Below are 20,390 nucleotides of genomic sequence, written 5' to 3'. Positions count from 1 at the left end.
ACAACAGAAATATCTGTTCAGGTAACAACAGGTTGTACCGTCAATTATAAACAACAGAATTATCTGTTCAGGGAACAACAGGTTCTACTGTCAATTAGAAACACCAGACATATCTGTTCAGGGAAACAACAGGCTGTACTGTCAATTAGAAACAACAGAAATATCTGTTCAGGGAACAACAGATTGTACAGTCAATTAGAAATAACAGATATGTCTGTACTGGGAATAACAGGTTGTTCTGTCAATTAAAATCAACAAAATTATCTGTACAGAGAAACAACAGGTTGAACTGTCAATTAGAAACAACAGAATTATTTTTAGAGGGAAACAACAGGTTGAACTGTCAATTAGAATCAATAGAATCATCTGTACAGAGTATTAAAATCAACGTGTACAGGATATTGCTGTTAGCAGGTGGCATAGCTACTTGACTATGTAAAAGGAGAAAATATGAGCTGTTATTGCCAAAAGGTAACATTATAATACAGGACTTGCAAGCAACCTGAGTTGTAGTTGTTTTTCGTTTTTGAGACGTAAAGTGGAAATAATCATGTTAACGAATAATGTTTTGAAAATAGGCACGAAAACAATTAAAATAATTTGTTTCAAATTGAATGAAATATAATGTCTTCACCTTATAACCTAATGACATTTACATCATGAAGGGAATTAATTTTGATTCTGGTAAAGTTCAGTCTGTAGAAGAATATATTTGAAATTTTGGTTGCTTTTTCTTTTGGTCCCAGCCTTCCCTTGGGATCTCGGCATGAATCCCAATTTCATTATGAGAGACCGTTTCCACAAAAAAAAAATGAAAACGCTAAACCATGCTAATTCACACATTTAAAAAAAATGCTAAGTTTCCATCGGTTTGAGACAGATCTTGATTAATTGGACATGAGTTCGACTCCCGCTCGAGTTGGTTTCCACACTGATACAAGAACAGTGTGATGCTCCTCTTTTTAACACGAGTTTAGACAACATTTGTACGATCTGTGTACAACACTTTCTCAACAACCGAAGACTTGCTTATAAGTTTATGCGAGTCGAGTCGAGTTCTGGCACATTTGTACGAGGTTTGGACGAGCTGTTAGGAGTGAACTACGAGAAATGTACGACTTACGGTGATTTTTGGCAACTTGAATACAAATTCTGGTAGTCCTGACCGCAGCAACCTTTGTTTGCTGGAACCTTCCACTTTGGGCGCATGATTGACCAAATGATGTGGAGTCTACTGATGCTGATACAAAATGTGCACAACCCTTTATTAAGCACTGTAACTCGCCAGAACTCGTTCCAATGAAGCGGAAATGTCGAACTGAACACGTACAAATTTGTACAGTTGTTGGAAAAAGTCGTACAAACTCGTTTTATGTCGGGGACATGTTGTGTAGAGATCGTATTCATGTGTTCCAAAATTCGCAGCTAAAATCGAAGCATGTCAAACGACTCTTTAACCGACGACAAGTGTGGACATGTCCACAACAACCCGTGACAGTGTGACCAGGCCTTAAATGATACGAAACAATACAATCAAATATACACATTACACTCTCACTATATCAGGGGAAAAGTTCTCAACTGATATGTCCTTACAGATTTGTAACAGTTGACTTTTATCGATTTGAACATGGCACCAAACCTATCCACATTGTCTTTGACTAATCACTAACGGATCGTTACAACGCCATACATGGTGTTGTCTTGTCATGTTTAAATTAGTCAAAAGTTTGTCCAATTCATATACAGGATTACATAGATATACGCTGGCGCTGTACTTGAGTTTTCTTTTCTTCGGCGGTCTTGAATCTTCCTAATCCTCATGTCTGCAACATAGGAATGTTTTATACATTAAATCGTTTACTGGAGGTTAATGTATATATAGTCTGTTGGTTTTAGGACGAACATATAAAACTTGACAGTCTAGTTTTAAAGTCTTAAAACTACACTCGCGTATCTTTCAATATATTTGCATACGGTTGTTTAAAACTTTACCTGACATATCTTTCACCAGATTCTCTTCTGGATGTAACCTCTTTTTTTTGGGGGGGNCTGGGGACTCGCTCAGATTAACACGACTGAGTGTGCTCAGTGGTTAGCACAGCTTGTATATATTTGTAGAATTGAAATACACAACATGTGCTCTATACTTAAATTCACAGAAATTCACTCATACATACATTACGGGCAAACCGGTCAATAACTCTTCGGCTAATTTTGTGGAGAATATTAAACCCTCTCGGATGGCATGTGTATATTTACATCTGTCCTACAGTTTGTGAGAGAATCAACTATTTTTCTCTTGATTGATCTTTTCTTATATGACTTTCCATGTCTTCAACCTGTATGTTTATATACGTGATATATGATCTTAGGAAAAAGGCTCTCGATAGGATTTTTGCCCCATTCCATTGCAATTCATGACCAGAATAAAGTAGGAAAACAAGCATCGAGACCCTGGGATACCTAAACAAGAGACCAAGGGAGGACCGATTGGATTCCCCAGGTCAAGTCTCGGGGCGAAACGTCTTGGGGGGTGGGGGGGATACTGTAGCAGCCGCGGAATATGTGGGAAATACTGCATTACTGGCAAATAAGTTTTTTTCTACCTGAACGACTCCGGGGACTTGCTAAGTTTTTAACAACTTCGAGTGTGATCACTAGCACGTTACCGTTCCGACCTGGATTGAGCTGTGAAAACGCCATTATGTCAGACTGTTATGCTTTTACCGAGGAAAGGACAGTAAACTATTGTGAAATTATAGTTGACACTAGGCTTAGGAAGAAGGATAATCATTCCTGTCAAAAACAGAGAGAGGTTCGCACAGAGGAGCTTTTTATTTTAAGCGCTAAAAACTAAACGAGATTCAAGTAGATTTCCTACTTTATATTACTGAACAGCTAATCATTACCGATATATCTAAATAGGACAAAAAAGAAGCGGATATATATGTAATCTCGTATATATAATAGTCATTATAGGCGGTTTAATTTTGCTTTATAAAGTCACAAACACAGGTCAGCAACGAATGATCGACATTATGTCCCCCATCTGCGTTAAGTAATCTAGCGAAATATTCTTCTAGAGCTTATAAACATTAACCTGATATTGTACGTAACATTTTCTACAAGACGACTATATGCTGAATGTCACAAGAACTTTCAATTACTACTAGATCCTGAAGTCTGACCTCGTTAGTAGGTCCAGCTCGCAATCTATGACGTCACTGTTGACCCCGAATTCTCGGAAAGCCTCCGATATATCTCCCAACATTTCCGTCTCTGACTTGTGTGCGGGATAGGTGTTTCGCCAGTGAATCAACGCTGTCGTTATCTGGACGAGGGCACAATTCGGATGATCCATTTTTATCCTGTCAAGTTTGCTCCTTTCAACGGTTAGGTACATCAGAATGCATTCCCAATTTGCTCCAAGCTTTTCTGCAACTTTGTCCTGTAGACCCTTGTCAGTCAGCATCTTGCTAGCTTGAAACAAGAGAAATTTGCATTGATTCAACCAGTTGAACATTGTACATTGTTGGTCTAAGAAAACTATCTTGGAGTCAGTAAATGTAATTAGGTAAATATGATCAAAATTACTTTACAGAACATTTAGACAGCAATACGAAATAACCCGTGTTAGTTAAGTACTATCTTATGTTCAAGAGTAAATCTTATAAATCCTAGTATTTGAAGGTAGCTTTAAACAAGTGCTATATAAGGCAGGTTTGACTGTATCCATTAAACACGGCCACTTAAGGTACCAATTACAGCCGTGTTCAATCATTGAAATTCTACTGTAACGACGTACGGATATACATATCAAAAACTGATGTATATATCACGTACATAAACACTTACCATATGATCTAGTTGTGATACCGCTCTCTATATTCTAGGAAGAAAGAAAAACGCATTAGTTGAAAGCGAAAGTAAGTCAATATTTTCACTAAAACATTGTTATTTTCAAACAGTTTAACATGCATAAAAATGTCATCCACATTTCATAACACAAGAATATATTTTTAAAAATATTCTAAATTGGAAATTAGTGCAAATTCACCGAATAAAAGATGTGGCTTTTATACAACTTAACAAGTTTACCTGGTAAGTTACCTTTGTCTCAGAGGGAACTGGAAACCATACGTGCCAGTCACGTTTTGTGAGAGTGTGTTTCCCTGAACAGTCTTCCCCCTGACAGGGCAGTCCGCTCACTGTCCTAACTATCCCGTCTTCCTCTCGCGGATTGTCGGAAGGTTTCAGATAGAATCTACAGTGAAGTTTGTACCTGTACTCCAGGTGTTCCTGGCGGCTAACCTCTAGAGTGTGTTGTATGATTGTCTCCAGTTTCTGTCTAACCTTCCTCCCGGTGTCGTCAGGAATCTGTGGTTCTGAAGTCGTAAACAGCGTGACCGCTATCATAGACTGTTCCCACTGCATCCTAACGACCATGTTACAGAGATCGTCTATCTTGAAGCAGCCAAGACCTTTGTAGACGCGTAGAACTTGCAGTTCCCGGTTGGGACTATTTCCGGACGTTTTCTCCGCTAGTCTGAACGTCTTGATGATTCCGGCGTATATCCGGTCGAACAATTCCTGGGGAGTAAATGCATCCTCAAATACGAAGCACAGTGTTCGTGAACAAACTTCTCCCTTGAGAACATTTGAGATTTGATACATGTCTGGTGCCTTTTGGAGTTTGCTCGGTACGGTGTAGTCATCATCGTATAGTGGTTTCCCCTCCATGTCCTGACCAAGACACGCCTTTACCAGGAGACCGAACTCTTCAAGGAAGGCGAATAGAATGTCGACATGCTGAATGTACGAATTATCTTCTTTAGATTGCCATAGCATCTTTGCTAGATTTACTGTCAGGATGGCGTTTCTTGTGTATTTGATGAGGTCAGCTTTGAGGAGGAGGTCGTCGGTAGGGAGGAACTTTTCGTCCGTGAGGATTTCCCGGAAAGCGTTGATGACCCACTGTGGGTTAATTATCACTTTTCCATACTTTCGATAATACAGTACAGATCTTGTTGAATGAAGGTACCTGAAAAACAGTAACGCTATTAGAACAATTATAATTTGAGAACAGCAGAAAAAGGCAAAGAGAAAACCATTTTCCAAACACGCATGTCGAGTCGGTCATCGAACCAAACATATTTACTTTGCACACACCTTTAAAAGCTTTTAACTGATAATAAATTTACATGAAATACGCATACTTTTCAACATTTGATATTTTTTATGAACTCAGTATTTTAATCACGTTATCATACTCAAGAAACATCTTGATTTCCTCCTCGTCACCAATAGAAGATTCACACTGTACATCCATGTCTTGGATCTCTTGAAATGTCAAAACGTGTTTCCATTTCCGTTTTTTCAGAATCTCCCTCTCCAGGGCGAGCCACGTCGCTGGCAGTTCACGTTCCCACTGGTCCTGGTAGGCCGCTGCTTCCAGGATATGTCCCTTGATCTTCGCCAATGCTGGGTCATCGTCAATAGAGTTATCAACCTCGCAAAATCTAAGAAACACAAACCCTTCTGCTTTCTTTACATGTGTAAGTTCAGTGATGCTACATATGTCTATCCGCATGTTCTCCAGCATTGTTTTGTTCTCCTCAGGACTTTCATTCTACAAAAAGAAATCATATTCGCACTCAACCATACTAGCAGAGAAGTTCATCATGTGATGATAATGAATTATTGTGGAGAAATTCAGACCCAATGATGAACCTTTGAGGAGGTGAATGTTCTAAGGACGTGCTTTGAATCATCACTTTACTCTCACGTGCGGTCGTGTAAGATAAACTTCACCCATGCAAGATAACCTTGCCTGCCACTGTTATCTTAAACGTGTACATGTACCAGTGTAAACAAGAAAACTTCTGTGCCTAAAGAAGCAATAGGAATGGAGGATACTCGGCCATCAATGAATGTCAGCGCCGATATTAACGATTTTATTGAGAGAAAAAAAACGAGAATAAGAATTCGGCTACCAAAATAGCCAGCACCTGTAGCTATTGTCAAGTTTCCTCACGGCACATTACAAAAATAAAAATAAACGTATCATCCATGTTATCTCCAACACTGAGCTTGACAAATGTCCTTCAAGTTGCATTGTTTCGTTGACAACTAAAGACAAAAAGGAATATGAACCAGTAAACTTTTGACGGTGACAGGTAATTTTGTTAAAAAAAAAAGAAGGGGGGAAACTGTGATTATACCATCATTTGTTTGGGAGTTGAATTTTCAAAAAACACGTGATGCCCTAAAGGCTGCACAATATAATCTAAGGCCATAAACGTGCTGACCCACTCCAGGACAGCGATATAGACAAAGCATATGAAAGCTGATGTGCATTTCTTGTTGTAGGAAATTCGAATTGCATTATTGTGGCCTTGAACTACAGGTCACTACCGCAATATATCGTTCCAGAGTACATGGTAAACCTTTACATAGGAAGTTTAAATCACTCTGTCCGTGGCAGAAATATAACAACAGCACCCTGTCTTACCTCAAACCTGATGTTGACCTGGTCCATGTGTGTGCCAACCACGATGATCGGTGGATGATGTGGGCGCTGTTTACTCGGATTGTACACGCGGGAAGAGTAGGCTCCGATGTTACGGACCCAGTTTTTCAGTCTTACTGTTTGCGAAAATAATGGTTGCGAGTTATATTAGTTCCCTCAGTAAATAAGAGTCAAAAGACTATTGTAATGTCAATTTTAGAAAAAAAGAAACAATGCCTCAACAAGTTTTTTCGATCGATCAATCTTCATATAGCCTACGCTTTCCTTCCTATTCATAAAACTGGATATTTACAGCTGGACTACTGCGTTATTATGAATTGTTTTAATTCATGTGGAAAAAGACATCAATATGTCTTGATTGTTTGCGCCAAATCCCTCTGTTGTATTATAAGTTGTTTAAACTTAAATAAACATTTTCTGACAATCCCATAAAACACTTAGTTTTTAACATAAAATTGTTTCTAATTGTATTTTTTAAAATATATTACTTATCTTATTCAACATTTGTAAACAATGGATCAAAAATATTCTGACTAACTTGTAATTTGGCGATTACTCACTAAATATCCAACTTTATTTCAACAATCACAAAACAATGCTGCTGTTATTATTTTACAAACACTCCTCAAAAACGTTTCTCGATCAGAACTTTTGACTTTCCACATTATCCACTACCATACACCATACCTAACTGAAAACACCTCTTTGTTTCCTATTATGTGAGCATGCATTATAAGAAAGCTAACGGCGGTGCCAATACATGGCTGTAAACTATTTTTAACCATTTCTAAACATTTTATTTTTTCATGTTGGTAAGTATGGATTGTAGAACGGTTCATGTAGCACAACCAGTAAGTGTTCTTATGTGATGTCTCGATGTATCTCGATTTATGCATGTCACCTTTATCAGATAAATGACAGGTGAAGCGGATGCACACAAAGGTACAATATATGTATGAATTTGTAATAAAGAATCGACATCTATTCGGCGACACAAAGAGGTTACCTAGCTGGTTACGCTACATGAATATTATTTAATAAAATGTTTGTATCTGGTATATTGTTTTCAGTAATCCAATCATCCGTCGTATATTACTTTTTTAAATTTCATTTCAGTAAATATACACAGTTGTTAAAGCTTAGTATTTTTTTGTTTTCCTTTACTTCAGGTTCAATATTACATGTATTACAGTAGTGTACCTTAAACATTCGTATTACATCTGGAATGTTATTTTTCCTGTTATTTTCATCGTCTTTACTAAAAACAATTTTTGAATTCCTTTTTCAGTCAGTTTTGTATTTGCATTTTAATACTTCCAATGACTTACAGGGTTTTTTCTCCCCTTCAGTTTTATATTGACATCTTGATATATTTTTACCTCCTTGATCTTAAGTTTTTTTTCTGATCAATTTTCCAAGACTTTTATTTGTTCTTTCGTTTTAATTTTTTTACTCATATTTTTTTTCTCCTCGTAGTTGTATTTTTACCAAAAAATCGTTTTAATGTTTTTTTCGATTTTGTTATTTGTAAAAGATAATCATTGCATCTATTATGATGATTTAAAAATCCGTTTCCTTCCTTTATATAATTAACCTTTCCTGTACTCTTAAATATAATACTTATGAAATCATTTTAAGAAAATACATTAGATGTCATATGCTGATAAGGTATGTTTTAAAAGAAATAAGATAACTTATTGAGATGTCTGCATTTATATATAAATGCTTGGATTGCTATCATAATTACTTACCCATCTGCATGTCGTCAGTGAAGTAGTCTATGGCCCTGAATGTGACGATGTAGACTCCGTGGGCGCTGACGAACACAGAGTTGGTAGCCTGGAAGGCCAGGTCCCCGCCCATGTCCCACATGGACAGGAAGGCCACGCCCTCATCTTGTTGGCGTGACTGATGGTAAACCTCGTCCGACTCGTCTTCACGTGTGATCTCGGCCATTTTCCGGTTAATATTGTGTCTCTCCTGATTACCTATGATCATATTTCAACACGAATTTTCAACATCGTTATTTCACATGGTTGAAGCTGTAAAGGTTATTAAATGTGGAAAAAAATAAGAGTAACCGGGTATTATATGGATATTGTATATTTTGTTCAACAATTTGCAACTGTCGATTGAATATCAATTATTATACTATACATAAGATTTATGCCTAGCCTAAAAGATCAGTTAATAACATTCATGTACGTTGCATTTAATCAACTTCATACTCTTCTGTTTCGAATCAGATATATAAAACGAATCTAAAAGTTGGTATTGCACCTAGCTGAGCATCACAAATGACTTCACAACAATAGCATTTTCATTTTGTCCAGAAAAGGAAACATTTTGATCCATCATTAATCAAATTACTTACTAGCAAAAGTTCAGCCATTTGTATTTGACCTTTATATGTAGTAATTTTAGTTCGTACAAACACGCCACAAATAAACTTGTTTGGTCAACAGACTCATGCTGTTTCTATTAAATATAGAATATTACCAGGTGATTTGTATCAGAAATAGGTAACATATATTTAAGTCCAATACCCAGACAAATGATGTCGGGGTGCTGTATTCAGTGTACTTTACCTTTAAATATACGTTCTGTGATTCGTCGGACACCGACAGCTAGGAGGATCGCCCACAGAACGACACGGAAATATGGCAGCATGACGTTATTGCCAACTAAAGTAAGACATAAAGTTTAGTTTTATTTATAACGAATTGTATTTGAATTTGTTCTTTTTTATGGCACCTATTTGGTTCCCATATACACATTAATGCCACTTATTGGTTCTAGAAAAAAAGGCTTGAGACAATAACTAGTTCCCCGTATAGGTGTTTGTGACACTAACGAGTTTCCAGTGTACAGGTAGGTGACTAGTTTTCCGTACAGACATGCGTACATAAACACAAACATGCATGCATGCATGCATGCAGTCATACTTATCATACATATGTAACATACATACATACATACATACATACATACATACATACATACACACATACATACATACATACACGCATACCCACTACGCACATAGGCATGTATGCACCCACACACACACATACATAGTTTACATACATACGCACATACACATCTCCACATGCACGCATAAACGGATGTACGCTCATATATGCATACATACCCACGCACATATACACACATGTGCATATGCACGCGCATATACACACACGCAGATACGTTCGTATGTTGTACGCACATTAGTCATTAAATGTATACACTATACATATACAGTACATAATTATCCATTGTGAGATGTTATACTTGTACAGTATATCATTTGGCATTGTGATATGTTATACAATGTAGTTATAAATTATACAATTTTGTATACAGTATGCTATTTTGAATTGTGATACATTATATTTATACAGTAAATTTGGCATTTTGATACATGATACTTGAACAATACACTATTTGGCTTTGTGATATATATATTATAGTTATACAGTATACAATTTGGCATTGTAATACATTATAGGTTTACAGTATAAAATTGGCTTTGTGATACATCATAGTTACAGTACACAATTTGGTATTGTCATATGCTATACTTGTACAAGTTTACAATTTGACATATAAACAGAGAAAAACAATAAAAATCTTTTTACTTTGTAAGAACTTGTTTGTATTTTATGCGGATATGCACACGTTTGTACACTGCTACACATACACATGTTTATATACATATACTCGCATACAGAGCTATACATGTTCATGTATAATATACATATTCACATATACATATAGACATGTACTATACTCAACAAATACATGCATGTAACTACTCACAATCTATGGGAAATCAATGTTTAAGGAGTTGACATATTTCAAGAGTGTACATTATGCCCTTTTTGGGTGTATAAAACACATGTATATTAGCAAGTTATCACTTAATCATCTATATGTACATTGGTTATATTAATGTGTATAAAGGGCTACCCATACACATAAAAAGACAGCAATATTTGATTGGTGTAATTCATAAGGGTATATGGGTGACCAACTGTTTGAGGTTCATTCACCTGGCTTTGGTTTCCATTTTTTTAATTTATTTTGACTTAAGTTAATAGATTTTTCCATTCATTCCAAGTTTTGTTGAACTTTTGGATTTGCATGTTTTTTTGTGACATTTTAGTTTCCATCGATGGTGATAAACATCTGCACTAAAAACAATGAGCCTATCCATATAGCTTGGGTTTTGTCTTTGTTTACTTTCATACCTGATATTAAAGCATACTTTGCTAAAGTTTCCAAAGCCTCAGATTTTTCAGAACCATCTAGAATAAAACTTGTGTCATCGGCGAACTGTGAGAGTTTATTATTTTTCAAAAGAATAGCCAAAATTTTAGCCACAAGTAAGAAAAGATAAGATGAAACCGTGTCCCCTTGACGACAGTCTCTTTTGATAGGGATAAAGTTTGATAGGAAGCCATTTTGTATTACTGCAGATGAGGTTTGATTATTAAAAGTTTTGATCCAATTTATAATGCTGTCTTCAAAGTTTAAAAAATCTGAGTACTTCATATATGAAAGGCCATGAAACAGAGTCAAAAGCTTTCTCGAAATTAACAAGGATCAAAAGTCCAGGAATATTGTTTTCCTCTGTAAAATGTATTAAGTCATATATATGTCTGGTGTTTTCACCTATATATCTACCACTCAGAAAACCTGTTTGAGTTTCTGATATTATTAAGTCAAGTACTTTTTTCAATCTGTTGGCTATACATGCAGATGCTAGTTTGTATATTACATTTAATAGTGTTATAGGTCGCCAATTCTTCAAATATTGTCTGGGCTTTTCACCTTTAGGGATACATGTGATAAGTCCCTGTCTCTGAATTATTGAAAGTTTTTCTTTTTCATATCCTTGATTTAATGAATTAAGTACAAAAAGTTTTAAGTCTTGCCAAAAGTATTTGACAGTATAGAAATATTAAATATGAAATCATTATACAGACGCGTACTCTTCGCACATGTATACATACCTCCATAACAAATGCCAACCATAGCGCCAGTTACACAAAACAGCCATTTACCCAAAAGGACGGAGAAGATGAGTAAAGCTGAAACAATACAAAACGTGGCACGTAATTGCTTGTTCATGCGACATTTTAAAGTGGTCAACAGAAACAAACACGGAAACGTAGTTATGTCAGGGATGTTGTGAATAGCGTTTTTATTTAAAGAAAACTAACAGATTACAAGGTAAAACAAAACAAAAGTTATAAATTAGTTTAATAATAAAGCTTGATTTTTCAAATAAAAGAACACATTGATGTCAAAACCTATATGGACAGGTAAAAATATCCTTGCCAAGTCCTTCACTTGCAATTCTAAATAATGACACAACTTTTTCCTCTATGGTGTTTACATATCGCAGGTGATTCGACATTCACGGGCTTGCTCCAAATATATCATGATTTCATTGATAAGTTTTGATTACAGAGGGACAAAGTTAAAACAAAGGTTTTCAAGAGATGCAGGTTGTAGAAGATATGGTGCAAATATGTCCGTGTGCGATTTAAATACCAATTTTGTTTTAAATGTGGTTTTTGTTGTCACTTTTCCAATTCCCATTTAAATAAAGGTGAGTCCTTACTTAAATTAACTCTGCAAGGATGTGCTTTCCTGCGTTCTCCTATTGAGACCATAAAACTTGCAATAATCTTCATATTTTAAAGCCCTGCATAGCCCTGTGTTAAATTTGTCCATCAACATATCATATCTATTACGGAAATCTTAATATTTGGCGCAAGTTTTGAACCAACTGCTCAAAATCTCATGATTTTCTTGACATATGATTAACGTTGACAAAGACACTACTTAACAAGGACTTTGAATATTAAAGGTACTGAAAATGATGTTGTCGCCGTGACTTGTCAATCTGAATACTTTCCTAGATTTGACAGGAAACATCATGGCGGATGCCACATGTGGAGTAGGAAATGATTACCCTTTCAAAGCATCCAATTATATATGTCTTCTGTTTGTTATAAAGTCCCCTCAGTTGTTTATTTGTATTATTTTTTATTATTTTTTTATTTTTACTGATACTGAAAATGGTATATTATCTATTACATTATATACAAAATTAAAACTAGCTTTCTCATTTGGTAACTGACAAGGCACGAATTGAAGACTGCGGATCAAGGAGAATTTTTATAACCATCAGCAAGTGCGCACAGTTTAAGAACATATATTATTTTTGGTCAATGTCTGTCAATAACTGTGTGATTTGATAGCTTATATAAAATGTTATAAAAAAAATAATAGTTGTGAAAGTGTTTTGTGTGTGATGTGAGAAGTGTAAATGTATTTGTATTTCAGTTATGTTAATTAAATAGGAGTTATATTCCTTTAACTTTTGTGTTTATAATTTTCATTTCAAAATTGATGTAAAAATTAACCAAATCCAAAATTACAGAATCCATTACTTTAGCCACCGTTGAAGAGAGTTTATATAGGCTTTGCCTGTTATTCCATCCAATTGACTTGTAACAACTTTGTCAATAACAATTGTTGAAATAAAATGAAACATATATTATTAATTTGTTTTAACACCAACGAAATTGTAATTGACTTTTACTTACCACTATCATTCACAAATTGATGTTGCAAAATGTATTCTTGTAGCTTGTTGTAGATCTGCGCCAATGTTAACCCCAATGTGCTGATTGCAGATAAGACACTGGAACCGGCTAAAAATGAGTGTATATGAGATATATCAGCAGGGCTATGTTAAAATGTCCTTACCTATCATGTTATCCCTCAGTCCTAACGTAAATTATTTTGTAATTTACATCAAAACACTGACAATGAAGTCTGATAAAATTGTAACGTGTGAAGTATAGATATGGACAATTTACTAATTATTTTTGGAATTGAAGAAATTGAAATCTGTTAGATATAAATAAATATAACGTGTGAAGTATAACCACTGATTCTTTACGATTTACTGTTATGAAGTGTAAACAAAGAAATTATAAATCATTGCTGTATTGTTTGAAGTGTTAACCAAGAAATGTTATAAATAACAAATCACTGTTGTATTGTATGTTCGTATTGTATGAATAGTAAACAAAGAAACGTTATGGTTTACTGTTGTAATTATGTTGTATTGTATGAAGTGTAAAAACAACGATATGTAACGATTTACAGTTATGAAGTGTAAACAAAGATATTCTACAAATTACTGTTGTATTGTATGGTTGCATGGTATGAGGTGTAGCTAAGATATGTTTCAAATACACGGAATATGTACTTACTTGTAAAGGCTATAATAGCTACCACTACTATCATTAAAGCCGCTACCACTACTTTCACTAAAGCCGTTCGTCTTGAAACAGGTTTTGGTTGCTTCTCTGAAATGAAATACGAAAAAACTAAATATACCATAAATTAAATACATGTATTAATAGCAGGGATACCGAGGTAAAACATGCAACGTGCAGAATACCGCCTTGGTCAGGTCCAAGTAGACACATAGAAAACTGTCTAATAGATTATCACGTACATATAAAATGTACAAGGAAACATCTAAACTAGTTGTGATCGGAAGACAAAATAGCAAAATTCCAATGCTTTACAATAAATAAATGCATTAATGTTCTTCATATATATTAGTCCTATCAAGTTTTTCTGCTATCCTTCAATATACCCTGCGATAATTATCTCACTGAAATATTTACATAGTCGACCGATAGAAATGCCAAATAAAAGATAAAAATAGCTCACCTTTTTCCGATGTGATGGAGCTCGTATCAGCAGTGGACGACAGCTCTTGAATTTCTTAAAAATAATTATCTTTATATCAAACTAATTAACACTCTGTTCAGTTTTTACTCGACAGAAATATGTACTATTGATATAAAAACCCTAGTTCATTATATCTGTGTAATTACACTTTACTCTTACTGTATATATTCTTTAAAAAATACAGCTTAAAGAAGAGGATTATTTATAATATACGCAAGAACTTTCACGATAATTCATTACACACGTGTAAGGTATCTGGTTTATGAGTTATTATCAAGCTATTAGATAACTTATAAGATCAACTTATATTAATCAATCGTTTTGGCCCAGATGGAAGTGCACGGAAGGTTTTTAAGTGGGAGGAAACAGGAGTACCCGGTCGGAAAATCCAGCCCATCGGTCTTGGTGAAAGGTGAGTGCGCTAACCACTGTGCCATCAAACCAACCATCCGGTTTATCACATTACTAATATATGAAAGAAAACCTAATTTCTGTACAAAACGCTTGTTTAAACCTCTCTGGTCGAGAGAAAAACTTAGGTAGGACGTGATGATAAGTGTGACGTACCAATCTATGGTGACCTCACATCGTATGATCAAACATAAAGCAAGTTTAGAATATAAAGGTAGTGGCAACATCAGAATAACGTCTCGTCTCGTTACAACAAAGGTTACCGTGTTTAGATTCAGCTGTAATGGGGCCCGTATCAGCAGTGGAAGGTAGTGCTTGGGTTTCTGTAAGAAAATTATAATTATTTATAAAAATTATTGATGCAGCTATCATTTTGAAGATACAGTGTAATTTACACAACTATTCAACTCCTTTCTCACAACAATGATAGAAACTATAAATCTTGATAAGACTGCGGACCTGTCTTCCAATCCTAACAACAGTTTACCATCAGCTGTGCATGTAGCACCACCAAGCCATTATCAGCTTATATATCTTTGTTAATTTATCTAAGGTGCTTTACAACACACGGATAATAGTATTCCTACAGTGACAGTTATAAATATAGAAGATAAAAAAAGCATACAAATCAGCATTATAAATCAGGTAGCTATAAATTTATCTCCATATGCATATATACATATTAATATAAAAATGGGTGAAGAATCAATAAAGAGTGCAGACAAAGGAATTTGTCAAACTTTCAACGCAAACCACTCCTTTTAAAAACAGAAACATGAACACTTATATATCACAACATATAACAAAGATAAACTCTGAAACAATACCACAACCTAAAACACATAAACTAAATCCAGTAATCACTTATATAAAATGACTGTTGTATTTGCATATCCCTTCGGTAAGCTGGTAACCGAAGGCTAACTATTGCACAAAACTAGTGAATTATTAGAAACATGAATAAATGTATTGAGAAAAGCATATACTGTAGTCAAATATATTAAGAACTTTTTTTTCTTCCATTCTTCACTCTACCAAATAAAACTGAAGGTACGCCTAACGACGTTAAAATATATGGATGTTAGCTTTCTTTGATCATTCTTTTTGTGAAATCACAACAGAGATAAAAAAAAAAAATCGAGATTGAAATTATTGTGTTACTGATTGATAGTGTTTTTGTTGATTTCGTTTGTTAGTTTCAAAAAAATATATAACATTACTGTATATCAAAACGTTTATCATGATAATGATTAAACTTGAACTTTATTTAGGCAAAAAGCTCTCTCTTACTCTGTTGTTTTACCTTACTCCTTTATAGTGAATTGGTAGGAAACCGGAGCACCAGGAGAAGACCTATGTGGTTGGGCAGATGTCCCATACCTTTTCACGTCTAATCGGGGCCATTTTAGTGAAAGGCGATAGCGCTATCCACTGCACCACTTGACCACCCTCATGACATCAGCATATAACAAAGGTTATCTTTCCGGAAATCCTGAAGTTGTTCTCCTTATACTTTAATCATGGTCTCCATGTAAAGATTTCCATTGTTTATTTTTTGCCCTGGTTTAATCGGTTAAGTTTGAATAACGGCTTTGTTTCCAGTTGGTGTTGTCTTGCTTTCGTCAATCTTTGATTGTATATGGCAGAAATAGTGCACGAACGATATATTCCAATATTGCAATATTCAATGACAATTTGATTTTTTTGTCTTTATTTTTATTCCCCCCAGAGCATTTTAATGATTTGGGAGCTCTAGATTCAACTCACTTAAAACATGAAGTATCGCTCAGGAGGCCTTCTTCTCTTCACTCGGTTGAATTTATTTCATTTCTTCTCTTTTAACTTATTCTTCATTCTCATTTATTTGATTAATATCGCTTATATTCAATATATGGCTTGAATATATACATATTAACATACAAGAATTTGTCCGTGCATTTGCATAAACATACATATATACAGTCATGCTTAGTATACTCTCTATACACAGACATAATAGTGAGAAAAAACATACCGCTACTGTATCTTCACCAGCTATGTCAAAATATTACTACAATGAACCTGTACAAACACTAGGACTGGCCAAAATCTTTACATAGTCAACATTAAAATGGAATTAAGGAAACCTCTCCTTACGTGCATCGTTGTTACCCGTGTTGTCCTCGACTCCAGTTGTATTTCTGAGTATTCCTCCTAACCGTTTGTAGATAACTACTTCCGGTCTGTCCGTATCAAGTTGTGCCCATCTCTTGCTGTCCCAGCCTATCTCATACAGTTGTAAGAAGAGCTCGGCCCCCAGGGTGGGGCGCCGAGCGCTGATGTCCACATCTCTGCCCTGGAGTCGAAGACAGAGCGTGGTTTTACCTACATTCTCTGGTCCAACAAACACTACTCGGATGTGTCTGTACTTTTCTTTTGGTCCGGAGAAAAGCCTTAGATAATCATCGATCACCTTCTGTGGTCCCACTGAAATTGGATATACAATTATTAGTTCATGTATACGAGGAAAGCTTTTAATGCTGTGAGTGCCCGTGTCTCCTTGGTTTTTGCTGGTTTTGACGTGTACAGATATAACGTTGTGTTTACGTTTACAATATAATCGAAAACATAAAGGAACATATGGCGTTATTTGTATCAGTGTAATTCCTCTACAAACTCCGCCTCGGTCCTTTCTTTAATCTCCTTATAAATACCTTCTTTTCCCGACTCTCTTCGCCATTTACGGAACAGTTTCATAGGTACAGATATCAGCATTTTAAAAAAAATAGGTCGCTCCACACCATATCTCTCCAGTATGTCAACAATATCTAGATGATTTCCCTTCATAGAATACAAAATTGGAGAATGACCGTCAACGTCAGTTGCGTGAATGTTGATTTTAAATCTACTTGCGTTTTCCAGAATGTACCTCAGAAGTATTTCGTGACCACACCATGCTACGATCATGAGACAGTTGATTCCGTCAATGTCCGACACTGTGGGGTCAAGGTTATGTTGTAACATGTAATCAAACATGTCGACACTTCCAGAGTAGCAAGAATACAGAAACACGTCCATATTATTATTTGATATTTTCCTCAACATATCAGGGTAGGTTTCGACGATATGGCGTGTGAGGCTACGGTGGCCTCTGGCTGCTGTTAACATGAGGACAGTGTCTAAGTGAACAATTCTCCTGTGTGGAGACAACCCTTTCTTTACAAACAGTTTGAACATGTCCACGTTGCCTGATACAGAGCACAAGAAGAGTGGACTGGCACCATACTTGTTGGTTAACGTTAACAGCTGTGGGTATCGGTCAATCAGGTATTTGATGATGGTCACTTGGTCCCCGACCACTGCCCAACCCAGGAGGGACGTATCAGATTTGGTGTCCTTCACCTCTGTAACGTCCTTTACCTGTCTCAGATGTTGTCCAAGTCCATCGAGGTCTCCATTGTAGGCTGACCAGATGACTGGGTACCGCTCCTTCTCAGAGTTAATCCAGTCATATCCCTGTACATTTATGACAGGCATGACTAACTACAATAAAACATTATACACATGTATGAAAATCTGATACATGTAAAAAAAAGGTACCTGAACATAGCAATCAAACAAAATTCCTTACCTTCATTTCATTTCAACAAATTTTATTGACACAGATTGTACAGCCAAATGGGTTAAATAACAGGCAAGCCTATATAAATATTGTGATTTCCATAATAATTCAAAGAAGCAAGAAGATTAAGTATAATATGTTCTTTACAGAATGAACAATATAAGAACAAAACTAGCTACAGTTTCATAAATGATAGAACAAGCACACGCTGCACTGTGTTATAAGTGATTGTGGTGTTAATGAAAATTAAGATTACTACAAGAATGTCTAAAGTGATGAGGATTGTTGTTTAGACACTATAAAGTGGATTGTGTTATGTACCTGATCGAAGGCCTCACCCTTACATGTATAGTAAGCATACCACAGAAAAGCATATTTTACCACTGTGCCCTAATACCAAACGTAACAGTAATGGTTAAACAAGAAACGGGACCTGGAAATTCTAACGACCCTCTGCTGCTTTGGACAGCTGTTTCTAAGAACTGGCTCCTCGAATGGTTTCACTTTCAATGGAACGACTGTATAACGGAACCCGTGAGGGGCCATGTTGTATTCTTACAATTTATATATCTTCACGGACTCTATATTATGTAGTTAGTATACTCACACATTCGAATTTGAATTGGCAACTGTCTGGTCGACAGATTATCGCTACGACAATCATATTCAAACATAGTCCGAATTATTCTGACGTTTTATCGATTTTTTTATATCGGTCTGGCGTCGATGTTAATAAAACAATGATAAAACGTCAGAATAAGTCGGACTAATACAAACAATGAGTTATATAGATTTACATACTAAATGTATAGTATAGCCATAAATCCATCTATTGCTGTCGATTTATCAAAGAGAACACCATACATACTAACTTTTGTTTACAGGTACGTGGCGAACGGACACCCTCTGACTTCCATGGCTATATACCACAGTTGGGTTAACCGAGTGCTATTTATAGCTTTATGTGACGTAACTTGCACGGTCTTAATGTTTATTGGACGAGAGCTTTAGGTGGGTACAATACGGAAGATGTGTTGATATCTAGAGATGATATATATAGCATATATCAACAAATTGTCATTGAGAGCTCTTTCTGTTTTGTAATTATATTGTGTTTGTTTTGTAATTATGTTGTGTTTGTTTTGTAATTATATTGTGTTTGTTTTGTAATTATATTGTGTTTGATTTGTAATTATATTATGTTTGTTTTGTAATTATGTTGTGTTTGTTTTGTAATTATATTGTGTTTGATTTGTAATTATATTGTGTTTGATTTGTAATTATATTGTGTTTGATTTGCAATTATATTGTGTTTGTTTTGTAATCATATTGTGTTTGTTTTGTAATTATATTGTGTTTGTTTTGTAATTATATTGTGTTTGATTTGCAATTATATTGTGTTTGTTTTGTAATTATGTTGTGTTTGTTTTGTAATTATATTGTGTTTGATTTGTAATTATATTGTGTTTGTTTTGTAATTATATTGTGTTTGATTTGCAATTATATTGTGTTTGTTTTGTAATTAGATTGTGTTTGTTTTGTAATTATATTGTGTTTGTTTTGTAATTATATTGTGTTTGATTTGTAATTATATTGTGTTTGATTTGTAATTATATTGTGTTTGTTTTGTAATTATATTGTGTTTGTTTTGTAATTATATTGTGTTTGATTTGCAATTATATTGTGTTTGTTTTGTAATTATATTGTGTTTGTTTTGTAATTATATTGTGTTTGATTTGTAATTATATTGTGTTTGATTTGTAATTATATTGTGTTTGTTTTGTAATTATATTGTGTTTGTTTTGTAATTATATTGTGTTTGATTTGCAATTATATTGTGTTTGTTTTGTAATTATATTGTGTTTGTTTTGTAATTATATTGTGTTTGATTTGTAATTATATTGTGTTTGTTTTGTAATTATATTGTGTTTGTTTTGTAATTATATTGTGTTTGATTTGCAATTATATTGTGTTTGCTTTGTAATTAGATTGTGTTTGTTTTGTAATTATATTGTGTTCGTTTTGTAATTATATTGTGTTTGTTTTGTAATTATATTGTGT

At 34.8% G+C, this 20,390-nt stretch overlaps 1 protein-coding gene across 3 annotated transcripts; it reads right to left on the bottom strand.

Annotated features, from left to right (window-relative positions):
* Positions 1-1,739: 1,739 nt before the first annotated feature.
* LOC110450176 lies at positions 1,740-19,275 on the bottom strand. Of its 3 annotated transcripts, none has more exons than XM_021497477.1 (16): positions 19,202-19,275; positions 17,422-18,250; positions 16,865-17,194; positions 14,992-15,051; positions 14,297-14,350; positions 13,828-13,923; positions 13,153-13,260; positions 11,548-11,625; positions 9,121-9,216; positions 8,284-8,520; positions 6,515-6,648; positions 5,274-5,632; positions 4,102-5,044; positions 3,859-3,892; positions 3,192-3,483; positions 1,740-1,826 (listed from the first exon to the last, which is right to left on the bottom strand). In XM_021497477.1, exons 2-16 carry the CDS (start codon positions 18,242-18,244, stop codon positions 1,814-1,816), a joined length of 3,657 nt encoding a protein of 1,218 aa, XP_021353152.1. In that variant the 5' UTR covers positions 18,245-18,250; positions 19,202-19,275; the 3' UTR covers positions 1,740-1,813. The 3 variants fall into 3 exon arrangements, with proteins under 3 accessions (XP_021353152.1, XP_021353151.1, XP_021353153.1); XM_021497476.1 differs by lacking the exon at positions 1,740-1,826 and adding an exon at positions 2,089-2,823 and having other exon boundaries at positions 3,222-3,483; XM_021497478.1 differs by lacking the exon at positions 1,740-1,826 and adding an exon at positions 2,089-2,823 and having other exon boundaries at positions 3,222-3,483; positions 4,114-5,044.
* Between the last annotated feature and the right edge of the window lie 1,115 nt (positions 19,276-20,390).

Source organism: Mizuhopecten yessoensis, unplaced genomic scaffold, assembly GCF_002113885.1.
Source record: "Mizuhopecten yessoensis strain PY_sf001 unplaced genomic scaffold, ASM211388v2 scaffold5061, whole genome shotgun sequence".
Lineage (NCBI taxonomy): Eukaryota > Metazoa > Mollusca > Bivalvia > Pectinida > Pectinidae > Mizuhopecten > Mizuhopecten yessoensis.
The sequence above is the reverse complement of the archived record's forward strand: the minus strand, read 5'-3'. Positions and strand labels throughout refer to the sequence as shown.

Coding starts and splice junctions, on each gene's coding strand:
- LOC110450176 (XM_021497476.1), bottom strand. CDS start 18,244: ATGCCTGTCATAAATGTACAGGGATATGACTGGATTAACTCTGAGAAG. Junction 9,217..11,547: donor GGTTGGCATTTGTTATGGAG/GTATGTATACAT, acceptor GTCTTACTTTAG/TTGGCAATAACGTCATGCTG. Junction 3,893..4,101: donor AGACAAAGGTAACTTACCAG/GTAAACTTGTTA, acceptor CTTTCTTCCTAG/AATATAGAGAGCGGTATCAC.